Source organism: Ammospiza nelsoni, chromosome 1 (assembly GCF_027579445.1).
Source record: "Ammospiza nelsoni isolate bAmmNel1 chromosome 1, bAmmNel1.pri, whole genome shotgun sequence".
In the NCBI taxonomy this organism is placed as follows: domain Eukaryota; kingdom Metazoa; phylum Chordata; class Aves; order Passeriformes; family Passerellidae; genus Ammospiza; species Ammospiza nelsoni.
The window spans coordinates 84605853-84618986 of record NC_080633.1 but is presented as its reverse complement, the minus strand read 5'-3'; the positions used below and the strand labels follow the sequence as shown (position 1 = coordinate 84618986).

The following is a 13134-nucleotide window of genomic DNA, read 5'->3' as shown; positions in this document are numbered from 1 at the left end:
TGAGCATGGGGAGGCCAGTGTGTTGGAAAGGATCAAATATCCTGTACTTTCTTTCTGTGTTACAGCTTCCCCCAAAATAATAGATGAGATTTTTCTTCCTTCCTTTTTTTTTTTTTTTTTTTTTTTTTTTTTTTTTTTTTTTTTTTTTTAATACAAGCTTAAAGGACTTAAAGGAAATAATTTTGAAGATGTTTTCTCAGATTGGACAGGTGTGTTAGCAAGTGTGTGATGCTGAAATTTTCCATTGCACCAGAGTACAACTACTCATTCCCATTATATTTTTTTTGTCCTTCTGATGAAGAAGGAATATAGTCTGACAGTGCACTTAAGAAACTTGGACAAAATATGGAGAGTGACCCTGTAAGGATTCTTGAATAGGCTAAAGGTTTTATGAGTAACAACACATTGTTGTGGGTTGCATTACTCCTTAGATTGCATGAGCACCATCCAATATAGCAGTTAACACGTATGAACTTGTGCTTTTGGCTCAGTTTAAGTACTGTAGTCTGTTATGTGTCAGTTCTTTGATACAAGATCTAACTGAAAAGCCTCTTTAAAAAAAAGAGGAATATTACATACTGCTTTAGGCTATACTTTCTCATGGTAAGAAAACTCAATTTTTAAATTTAATTCCTATTGATAAGTACAGTTCACTCTCACAAATACCAGATTTTTCAGGGACTTCAGTTTTGAGTCAGTATTGACCAAACCCCCAAAGAGCTTAGAACATGCAGCAAAGGATGTAGCTTTGAACATGTATCTTTGTCAGTGGCAGTCCCTTGCCGGTGGGAGTGACTTGCTTTGGAGGTAAGGCTAATTTACAATTAAGTACAAACTAGAGATACATTATCAGGTTCTGTGGGCGTCAGCAGAAGAAACAAAATTTCCATGCAAGTATGCGTCTTTCCTACTGTGAAGAATTTCCTAATACAAACTTCATTTATTCAGTGGTGTTTTGTTAGAAATGAAAAGAGGTCTAGTTTGTTTTAGAAAAAAAAGAAGTTAAAGGAAATTTTGTTGGTAAGTTAATACTTCGTTTTTCTAAGTACTTCATAGGTGATGACACCTTTAAGGAATTATTGCCTTCACTGACAATTTTGTGCAATTGTTTCTTTTCTGTATTCCAGTACTTTATTTTAGCTGTAAACTATGTAAACTGTCTCTAACAGCCACAGTGGTTTTAGTGTCATTAAAAATAGAACAAAGCTTTTAGCATTTCTAAGCCTGTCAGTTGGATTCCCTCATTGCTAGCTGATTAAAAGACAGCAACCATGATGCACTGAATTTTCTTCTACCATAATAAATGTCATTCTGGTCCAAGAAGTGCACTATGGAGTATACTATCCATTTTCTCTGTGCAGAATATGGGGAGACAGCTCCATTTTTGCAGAAGTGGTTGGTTCCTACTAAGAGAGGACTGTATCTAGTGAGAGAGTTCTTGCCAAATGTTGGGTTCAGGGGTTCTGAAAGCTCTGTTAATGCCAATTTTGCAAAGATCAGGCTAGAGAAGCTGAATCTCTAGTGTTAGCCTGTATGCATGCTGTGAAAGTGCATTGCTGGAGCTGTCAGCTAATACTCACTATGCTCACTCACCCCTGCCTTACTGGAGAAAAGCCTTTTAGGAGTAAACAGCTGCTACCAGATACTGTTGGAGATTGCTAGCTGTGGTCCAGCTCTTGGTAGACTACATTAATGAATTAATTATTTAATTAATTTCCTGGATGCCAAAGAGACACTGGGAGTTGGGGCAGGGGCTGACAGAAAGAAGCTGGGTGGTGTTGCTTTTTGGCTTGCCCTGATAGCAATTGCAGTGCAGGTAGTGATAAGTCACAAACTAGACTCCTAAAAATAAATCTGAAGCACCTTCAGAAAAATAAGTTTTTGGCTCAGCTATAGCAGTGCTTTTTATAACTGTGTTGGGCTATAGCTTTTAGGAAGAAGCACTTCAGTGGCTCAGGGCATGCACACTATGGGGTTTCAGTGTTGACAACAGGGTCCAAACCCCCAGGTTTTTTTAGACTTGAAGGTTTTCTGATCAGTGAGCTGCTAAAGCCCGGGGGGGGTCAGGAGATAAGTTCCTCCAAGGTCAGACTGACAAGCCTTTCTGCCTTCCCCTGTATCATGGGATGTAATATAATTCCTGTGATTCATTTAACAAATTCTCTGCCGCTGCAGAGACATGGACCACGGACGCAGGTCTGTCTTTTCTGTCGGCCTCATTTTCCTTCTCCCTTTGCTAATTCCTGCTCTGTTGTAGCTGTCTTATTTGTTGTGTGGTGGGCTGGTAATTCTGCTGAGGGTTGTAGGAATGTGTGGATCACAACAGGTCTGTGTACCCTGCCAGGTTATCGTGTGTTGTTAGTGATTTGTGGCACAGAGGATTGGAGGTGCTGTGGTGTGTTGGGAGGAATGTGCTGCTGCCTTTGCTGCTCCTTTAATCCCGAACTGGCTTGTTTGTTCTTGGTCTCCAGGGTTATTGCTCCCAGTCTTGACAGCCAGTACTGTAAAATCAGAAGGATTCCTGCAGTTAGCGGCTTTGCTACTTCAGGAGAGAAAGCCCAACTTTTGACAAAGCTAAGTGGCTTTATTTTAAGCCCTTGTTTGTACAAGCTCTCTTAGCAATGGGAATGCTAAAATTCTAGGTTCACAGTTACTCTGTTGACTTACTGAGCCTTTCACTTGGCTCTTACCTAGTCAAATGACTATAGTTAAGAGGCAGGAAACCAGGTTACAGGTCTTTAATTATGTAATATGTGGGTTGTCTGAGAATGCACTTTAAAGTTTTTTGCCTAGTGTGCAAAGCCTGTGTTTTCTTTATTTGTATGACATGTTAAACACACTGGCAGAAAACAGTAAAACATACACATGCTGTTTGAGTAAACTTGAAATTGTTTGCAAAGCAGTGACTTTGGACAAACCCAAGAACCTTTCACTTCCCTCAGGATCTTAATTGGAGTACATTTCCTCAAACTCTGGGGTGTCAGCTTGCTGAAAACACATTGTACCAAACAGCTGGCTGGTAGGGGACTGTGCTACTGTGTTTTTAAGAAAGGAACGTCATATGAATTACTAATCAACTTTGGAATTTGGATTAGAATTTGAATATTGGTCTGGATATGTCAGTTGGATTTATTCTTGTAATAGCCTGTGTGTTTGCCTTCACAGGGCTAAGAGTCAAATTGAGTGTGCAGGAACTCTGGAAGGCTGTGGATACCAGTAAGCTATAGGAGAGTTTGCTAGATGAATAGCTGGCTACTCGGCACTTAGCATAATTGAGTCTATTATCCTCTTTGTACATTCGATGCTTGAAGTAAACCAAAGCTGCAAATTCATGGTATAAAGAATCAGCATAGCTTAAAAAGCAGTACAGGAAGTTACTTTACATAAATGCAAACAGTCTTTTGTTTGGAAAGCAAGACTCTTATGAAGCATCCTTGGAAAAAGTGCTGTCTAATCTGTTCATTGCCTAAGGAAACTCCAGGGGCATGTTAAGAATGACAGTACTGAGTCAGATAAAGAAATGTTTGTCTATCTGTGTCTTTCTTCTAAGAGCAACAAGTTGTAGATACAAAGAGAGAGTGTAATTTCTCAAAGTATCCCCTTTCTGCTCCTGAAGCCTGGAGCTGTGTCCACTTTATTACAGCCCTTGGTGTTCACCGCTTCAGTAAATTTTTGTAGTTACTTTTTTGTCTGGGAACCACTTACACTTGAGCACTCTGCAATAGCTTCCTCGGTCCATGCTAACATAAGGTGCTTTTTTAATTTTGCTTTACACAAGTTCCCTGAACAGAGTAAAGCTTGGTGGTTCAAATAATGACTTTGCTAATTTTCTTTTTACGCTCAGCTAATTTTAAGACCCGTACCTTGGTGTGATGAAGGAGCACCGCCAGGTTGGCAGGGAGCTCCTGTTTGGCAGGAGTGCCCTCTCTGCAAACTGAGGCATATCTGCCTTGATAGTCTCCTGAATTGCAGTGAGACCCGTCAGCATGTCTGACTTTACTTTTTGTTGTGCTGGACGGTGTACAAACATCAGAAGTATGTCATGATCTTGATCTGTTGCTGTGGGACTGCTGGCATGAGTACGCGTGACTCTTGCTCAATTGAACCTTTTGTTCAGGGGCATGGCACTGTGGGTTTGCAGGCAGCTACAATAAATCCAAAACCAGGGACTGTCGTCTTGGTGGTCTGGACATCCTCAGTCTGGCCATGCTCCCAGGAGCTTCCGAGAAGCTGTGCTGCCACTTGTAGCCTTTCTTCATCTTGTAAACTTGCAGAGACTGCTGAAGTTAGAAGAAGCTGAACCCTTCAGGGGATTTCCAGACTTCTCCAGAAAGCTGCCCTGTCTCTTCTTATGCTAGACCCCTTTCTTCATGAAGGATGAGGGAGAAGGGAAGTATAAATGATACTTCATTATTTGTACATTCAAATCTGCCTCCTCCCTTCTCTAAGCACTATTTACCTGTAAGATTACCTTAAATGACTGACTGGATAACTTTTGCTGAAAAAACTAGGATGAGAGAAGCAGCAGTAGAGTGGTAGCAGCACACTGGTCTGTCTAATAATGCTGTCTCAAACTGATAAATACTCTCCTGAGCTAAACTGCAGGTGGGAATAGTGGCACTTGGAACCAAAGAGGTGATTAAAGAGCATGTGTGCAGACAGCAGAGCTGCTGTAGTATATGTCTGGCTGATTCTCTGATTAAAAGATGAGATTTAATGTTTTCTTAGACAACTGAAATGCTTATCGTGCTAGCACAAACAGCAGCAAACACTGTATGTCATAGTTAAGGAGTGCAACTTGAAAGGCTTGGTTATAGATTGAAAAATAAATCTAGATTGTCCTGGTTACTGATACGTAGAGATAACACTGTCTATGAGTGGACTTTGGCTCTTAAGGCGATGCAGGCACGTCACATTTTGTGTCATGCAACATAGATTTGCAAAAGGACACTGTAATCTGACCTGTAATGATGGTGTGTTTGGCTTTATGAAATGCTAATGCTTTAAAGGACCCTGCTTCAGGTCCTTCCAGCACTCTTGCTTGTGACTAGATTAAATCATCCTTGGTTGCAGAGGCCGACTGACAGAGAAAACAGCACATGCAAAAAGTCAGCGAGGGCTAATGCTCAGCTAGCTTCTAAAAATACTACAATAGCTGGATGGTACAGTAAGTTAAGTAACATGCTTTAATTTCATATTGAGAGCATTTATTGGAAGAGGAGGGAGAGCTGGGGATTAAACCATGAAGCGGACAAATGACTTGCTTGGAGGCCGCTTTCAGCTGCAGCAGAGGATGGTGATGGACCAAAGCAGGTGCCCACCTTGCTCGGGGCCATGGCCTCAGCCCTGAGCTGGACCCCGACAACAAGGCTGCTGGCACACAGTAATTATATAACTTTATTTCCTGCCCCCCTCCCCTTTCTTCTTTTACCCTTGTTCCAGCATGTGCTCTCCGCTGCAGCTGGCCGGGTGCCGGTGTTTGTCTGCGCACAACGGACACAAACAGATTCCCGAGGGTCATGTGAAACTCCCCCTGGCTCTTTAAACCTCACCGCCCTTACCTTCCCCCCCGCTGCCCGCATTGCTCTGCCAGGTGTGGCTTTGTTTATGCACGGCCTGTCGCTCTGCCTCAGCACCTGGGCTCTGCTGGCCCGCAGTGTCCGGAGGAAACCTTCGCCTCCCTGTTTTGCTCAGGCTGCCAGAGAACTCTCTGGATCTTGTGGGCAGGCATTTGCACCGGGCGAAACAGGCAGGGGCATCAGCTTTACAAGGGCAGCAGCAGCAGTCATTAGTCACTGCAACCTCTGCCTCTGAAAACTTTGATCTACCTTTCCATGGCTTTGGCTTAACTTTGTGAGTAAGGCCTGTGGTTCTCAGCATCTTCTGGTACAAGATGTAAGGTGATTCCAGAGAGGGTGTATCCTCTTCCTATAAATTTTGGGCAATTGCTAATTAAAAAAAAAAAAAAGAAAAGAATGGTTTAATTGAAGAGTTATGGCCCTGGAGCCAGATGAGACCTTGAAATAAGGTCTCAGTTAAGTGTTAGTGTGTTACTGCTGTGGGAAACCCAAATGTAAAATCATGTATCTCGGCCCCATTTCACCTTTATTACTACCTAGTATTTCATGAATCTTGCCTTCCAGAAGGGACTTTTATATGTTGGGGCAACTGAAAACACATTTGGGTATGTGACAAATAGCTTATAGCTGGTTTTCTTGTTCCAACTTTTATTTCTTTTGGGGTGCCCTGTTGCTCTTCCAAGCCAAGAGGCAATCTGTCACTGCATCTGACATTGTGACTTCTTCCTGGGAAGTGTAACTAATGCTGCTAAACTGCATCTGTGAGGTTTTAGCTACCCTAAAAATTGGTCATGTTGTATTTCATGGAGGGAATTGCACAGAAAAAAGCTCTGGGCTGGGGAGGGATGTTTTGCTGAGTTATCCATGCCTGTGATGCTTACCTCTTAGCCTTTGTACTGAAAGCAGTCAGCTTCAACATTAAGTTTTGACTGAAACTTTTCTAGATAAGCATCTCCTCCCCACTGTTGCCCTTGGCACCTTGGAAAAATTACAACTGAACTTTCTGAGGAACAGATTCATAATTTTGTACATAATTTCTGCAGTTGCCTTCTTATGCTGCAAGTCCCCAAATTTCCTGCCTCAGATTTAAAATAGACATGATGTGGGTCAAGTCAGTAATGGCTGTGTGGCATTCCAAAGAAAATGAGATAAATCCAGTGAGAATGACTAGTGCTCCAAAAGTACTTTTAATGTTACAATGTGATACCCTGTGGTTGCAAGGGATTTGATGAAAACAGGAGCTTGTGAGTTGCTTGTTCCCAGTAAGTGTTCTGTTAGCTCCAGTGGAAGAGCTAACAAATACCACTGTGTTTCAAGGAAGTAAGAACAAAGACAGTTGTGCTGATAGAAGGTCTGATGTGGTTTGGGTTTTTTTTGATTCCTGAGAAGCAATAACAAAAACTCACGAGATTAATGAGATGTGCTGCATGAAACAGCAGCCAGTGTTGTGAAAATCAGTGCGAAGAATGTAAAGAGCTATAAGGGGAGATAGCCAGTATGGAGGCAGACGTTTAAGTGGTCCCAGTTGTATCTGGCATAGATAGATGGATGCCATGTGTATCTTATCATACAGTGTTTACTCATAAAAACCTTCCTTAATCATACCACTGTTGTCAGTTTCTGTCTTATAAATGCCTGTGGGCCCCTGAACTGATCCCTGATGGTGATGACACTTGAGAGGAGTGCTTGAATACTTGAATCAAAGTTCAAGCATTTGCTGAGACAGTCCCTCTGATGAAGAGATAATTTATTTCATATACTGTGTAACTATATAGAGTTCTGGTCCCCAAACACTACGTCCATTATGATTTTGAGCATTAGCTGGTACTTTGTCAGTGCTGGACTGAGGGCTCATGGTTGTGCGTAGTTGAATCGCTGCTCACTGTGTGCTTGTTTCTGCTTTGCCTTAATTACAACGTCATTTGCCATGAAGGTGGTTCCTCTGTTTTGACATAAAAGCAGGTCATGCCATTGTGTATTTAGCCCACACTTGGGGCACAGTGGGATCATGTGTGTAGTCACGTATATCACAGCAGCAGCTTATGCTTGGTGATACATCAGTGCAGACAACTTTGCTCACTTTTCCATACCCACCCTTAAATGGTGTATGCAAAGGTATGCCAGTTTTGTAAAACCACGCACCTGCTTTAAATCTCATTCTTCTAAAATGTGACTTACCTTGCTTTTCCTATTTTCTTGTTCATATTTAAATTTTCCTGATTTTTCCTAGTTGTCTTCTTTGGCAAGATCTGTGAGAAACTGTGGTATTTTAGACTTAGCCAAATTCAGTTTGTGTTAAAACTTCATGAAATTTGATCTTGTGAGAATTCCAGTATGAAAAAACAACAGGTTGGCATCCAGAGCCATGGATGTTTATCTAAACTGAACTTCTGATTTCTCTTGAGGTTTAGTAGTTCACTACTGAATCTGTTTCAGACCAGTTAATTAGTTACAAAGCCCTAAGCCACAGACTTGGAATTAAAGAAAACAAAGCCCCAAGCCTTTGCATAATTTGGTGCAAGAAGAAACTTTTGTTAAACTAGAAAGTGCATTTACATCACTATTTCTCCATTTGAAACGCAAACTGGTGTACAGATGAGCACAGTCATTGATTCTGGATCCATGCCACACGTATCAATGTGACAGCCTAGTGTCCCCCTGTGATCTGTTCCCCCACCTTCTCTGACATTTGGTTTCTCCTTTCAGAGGCATGGCAGGGTTTTTTGTATTGTATTGGTGGTTTGACTCCATGTGATGTAGCTTGCAGGGAGTACAGAATGCCTGTTTTTGATGAGATATTGTGCTCTTCTGTTTTTAGGACAATGTAGATCAGACTTCAGCTCATGGTCGGCGGGATCTGGTGGAACCGGGTTTCCAAGAACCATCTAACCGCATCTCCCTGAACCACCAAGGTAAGGAACAGTGCCTGGAAATCCAGGCTTTTCAGGCAAGTGCAGGCATTGTTTTGCCTCCATGGCTGTTTCTCCTCACTGGGTGGAAAAGAAAATGTTCTGGATGGTTGGAGAAGGAGAGCTGAAGAAATCGGTTTTTGTCACAACTGTCCTTTGAGCTATGAGTGAAAGTGACGAAGGACTTGCATCTAAGACCTTGTAGCCCAAGATAGATTACTATCCTGGGGGATAGGGATATTCTCCATTCTCACATTTTTTGAGCGGGGAGGAGGAACATAGTGACATTAAATTCAACATTTTTAATGTTAAGGTTGCATTTAAAAAAATCTTTGCCATAAGACAGGCTCTGGCTCAATGTTTGCAGTAGGAGAAGGAAAAAAACCCAACACGTTTATTTGCTTTCCATGGCAGAAATCAGCTCATTTGTGAAAAGATAGCCCTGAACTAGATGTTGTAATGCAGGTGTAATATTTTAAGCTTCTGTAATTCAACAGGACCATTCATAAAAAGCTAAAACAAATCTTAAAACTCTGTCTTCACTGATTTCTGTCTGTTCAGAGACCTAAAGGACAACAGTTACTATTATTACAGAGACTGTTCAGCTCAGCTTTATTGTTTTAGGTTTGAAATAATTGATAATAGTATTCTTTTAAGCAGTGAACCCTCTTACCCTCAGGCTTCCTGATGGTTTAATTTGAAACCAAGCCCTTGAAGGTCATCTTCAAATGTTGTTTCATCAGAGCAACAAATAATAGTAATGCAGACAGAAGACTATTGAAACAAAAAAGGATTATAAGCATATTACTTAAAATATTTGCCAAACATGACATGCTTAAATTTTCCTTTTCAAATTCAGCTTTTTTTAATTTGTCAAGGGCATCAAGACTCAAATTTCATGACTTGTAGATTATCAAGACAATTAAAGTTGCACAAACAAGTCCCAGAGTGTAATGAGGATTGTATTTTAACTTGTTCCCCTTTCCATGCTCCAGGTGTTCTGTGTTTTCTAAAACTTGGTTTGCAGTTGAAAAGAGAAGGCAACAGGTTGCAATGCAATCCAGTCTAAAACTTACAGTGGCAGAGGCAGTGTATAGTGGCATGTTTACTTGCACAGAACACATTTTAGAAGTTCAATTTTTCATGTGTTTTAGAATTAATAATGTTTGTTATATTATTTCCACCTATGTCAAGATGTCCAAATTGTGGAACAGATCTATACATGTGACCTCTGAAGCTATTTGTAAATACCTCCCTTTAATTAAGGGATTTCTGTGTTGGGGGGAGCACATCCTGTGTGGTCTGAGTTCATGTGTTACAGTGCATGTGTCTGCAGGTCTGCTTTTGAAGTCTGAACATTTATAGAAGAAATAGGTAATACTCTGTTTGGATGGCAGAACGCCAGCTTTGCAGCCTGACATTTCCCCACTTCCTTTTCAGATCCTTCTTTTCCTCTCTCAGTATTGTTGTACTGAAAAAGGATCCTGACAGTGTCACCTGACATGTGGCTCAGCCACTTTGAGACAAATGTTCAAAATAATTTAGGAAACAGCTGTCTTTAAAAAAATTGATTTGCATAAGGGGTACTGGCAGTTCAATGCTTGTCAGTCAAGCAAGATCCATTTAATGTTTTTCCCTGGTACTTTTTGAAGTAAAGATTTCTTATGCATCCACAATTTGTTTGGTATTTTTCTTTTTTATCAGCTGACTGACAGCAGTCAAATCCACTGTTTCTAATATATTTCTACTTATTTTGCTGCAGTAAGTACATGATACAGTATCAATCTTGATGCTATTATGTCAGTGGTCTGGATTAAGAACTGGAACCTAAATGCTCAATGGTGGCCTTTAATGCTGAGCTGGGCTGTAGGAGCTCTGCCTTTTTGCAGTGTTGGAGGGGGAAGCAAGGTCCCTGCTGCTTTGGTACCCTCTTGGAAATGGAAGTGGCCCTAAGTGTGATGTTGTGTCATGTCTTGAGTGTTTGCTTTGCCCAAGTAGGAGCATCTATGCTCTTTTCATAGCATATGAAATAAATATTCTTGTCCAAGAACTTGAATGTACAAGTATTTTTAGAGCTGGCATATATTCTAGAATTCCGGATAATTAAATAGAACATAGAAAAATACAACATGAAGAGTTTCAGCTCAGGGAGTTGTGACATGGTCTGAGCTAGCTCCCAATACAGTCATGTTAGTCACACAGTAAGTAGGAATATTAGATTATTAACATGAAATGAATTTTTACGTTCTGTGACCACTATTTGCTTTGGTTTTTGTTATTCTTAAACTAAACTTTGTTATCCATTACTTTCTATTAAAGTCTGGCTGGCACTGACACTGGTTTAAAGCTTAAAAGAGTAAACTCGTATCCAGAAGCAACTTGCTGAACCACTGCAAATTAATGTTTGGTGGTATGGCTTGATTATGTTGATGATAAAGATGTTTGGAACAGACTATGGCAATTTTTTGCTTCCAGTTACAGGCAACATTACTTGCTGACTTAAGCACATGCTTATTAGGAGACCTGAAGCTCTCTGTGATTGGCATGAGTAGAAATTGGGAAAGGATTAGAATTGGCTAAAATAATTCCTGTTTAGGTTTTCTTTGCCTTTTTTTCTTTAGTGTATTGTGTTAAACACTGCAGCTGAACTTTGAGCAGCTGTAGTTGTTACGTTGTTTTATGTGTGCACTTGCAGTTCACACCTGACCACGTTGCTCAGTGAGCGCAGCAGATTTGCCAGTTTCTGTTGAACATTAACTTGTGGTCCTTTGCTTTTTGCTGGGAGAGCTTTCGGTACAAGCACCTGCAGTTCTGAACCAATACTGCTTTCCAGAGCCTATAAAAATGGTGATTAGCTTCTTCCCAGGCATCTGAATCCCTTTAACACTAACTGGAAAAAGAGCATTCAAGTGGAGACTGAGATAGCCCTGCCAACTGTCCCCATGTGAATAAGCCCTTTCTTGTGAAGGGTATTTCAAGTACGTGTTTCCTGCTGAATCACTGTTTTTACACAAGCAGATGCTTTATAACTCTTCAGCTTCTTCTTTCAAAAGAATGTCTTGTAAAGATTGGGGAGCAGAAGATAGTTCTGTAAAGTGAGGAGTCTTTAGAATAGGAGGATTTAATGTGAAACTAATGTGCAAAATTGAGTGCAGATGGAATAGTATTTTTTCCTGTAAATAGTTTTTGTGTAGGCATGCTAGTAAACTTGCTTGCTTTAACAAATAGGTATTTTATATCTAAGCCATTATTTAGTTTATCACTTTTCAATGATTCTGCTAATTGGGCAAGTTTTGTTAAGGTATTAAATACGAAGAGTGTGAGCTATGATGTCTTTCCTATATTCCCCATAGGATACTTCATAAATCAATTGTAATAGAAAAGAACAAGCTGTCTTGCTGAAAAATAGTAGTATCCACTAATGTAAAGGAACAGATATGCTTCATAAACCTTTGAAAAGCTACAGCCAGCCAGGATTTGGCATTTAATAACCAGCAAGTCTAAGTATTTCTGGAACAGTCCTTCCAGAAGCTGTAGTAAAGCCTCTAGGCTTGAAGAAGAAAAATGTGTCTAAACTATGTGGCTTTTTTGAAGAGGAAAAGGTAGGAGGTGAAGATAAAAGCAAAACAATTATTTACCATCTTCAAAAACACCAAGAGGAAGTGAGAGGTAACGTCAGATATTGTTATTTTCAAAACTTTTTCCTTCTCACTTTGCAAAAGATTCAGCAGTCACAAATGTTTAAAATTTTACAATGACAAGTTTTCTGCAGTGTGTAGCCTACAGTACTGGTACTCTGTCCAGTAGTGAGAGGCAGAGCTGGGGCCCCACAGTAATGATTTTACTTCCAGTCCTTCCATTCACACAGGGATGCCATTTGCAGGCCTTCCATAGAGGTGATAGGCTCCTGCATTCGTTCTCCTTTGTCCCTTCCCAAATGGTGCTTCTGGTTCTCCTGTCTCCCTCAAGGACCCTGGCAGTGCAGCCCCTGTTCCCCTTGGCTGCTCTGTGCTGCTGCTGTATGATGTCACCAAATTTAACCTTGAATGTGTCTCAGTAGCAGGGCAAAGCTATCATGTAAATTTCCCTGTGCTACTGTGGAAGAGCTTTGCTATATGAATTGTGATGGCAGAATGCCCTATGCTACAGAAAACTCTAAGCCCAGCAGAATTTGTTGACTCTTGGACTTCAGGGGTTTTAACCTGCCCACCATGCCGCTGCTGTTTCTCTTCTTGCTCCATACTTCTGGTGTTTTCTTTGTTGATGGAGCTCATTTTTTCTGTTTGTTTTTCTAGCAGGCAGCAAATACCGCCAACTTCAGTCCCAGATGTGAAGTTTATGGGCAATGCTTTTTATTGGTACTTGACATGTATCTTTTGAGATTGCCTAGCCACTTCTTATTCAGAATTTTAAAGCCAGGCATAAATTAGGTACATTCTGTCACCTTGTCTTTTAGTAGAAGTATTAGACATGCAGTGCTGGCACTTTCTGTGTGTATGTACTCATGGGATGATTGTCAGTTTCCATATAAATGTGTTTTGCCATGGGTCTGTGATGAAAGATTTATCTTCCTTTTATTAGTGCATTCACACAAAGTCTTCCTTTCCCAAGGCGGTCTCAGCTCTTGCTGGACTTGGTGCTTTTTA

General features: G+C 40.7%; 1 protein-coding gene across 2 annotated transcripts in view; it reads left to right on the top strand.

The window, feature by feature from the left end:
• Positions 1–13134, top strand: part of GRB10 (growth factor receptor bound protein 10) — a 144940-nt gene that overhangs the window by 52913 nt on the left and 78893 nt on the right. For both annotated transcript variants that reach the window (XM_059468418.1, XM_059468427.1), the window contains one exon: positions 8398–8491. In XM_059468418.1, the coding sequence (XP_059324401.1) occupies positions 8398–8491 (94 nt within the window). The remainder of the gene's footprint in view (positions 1–8397; positions 8492–13134) is intronic.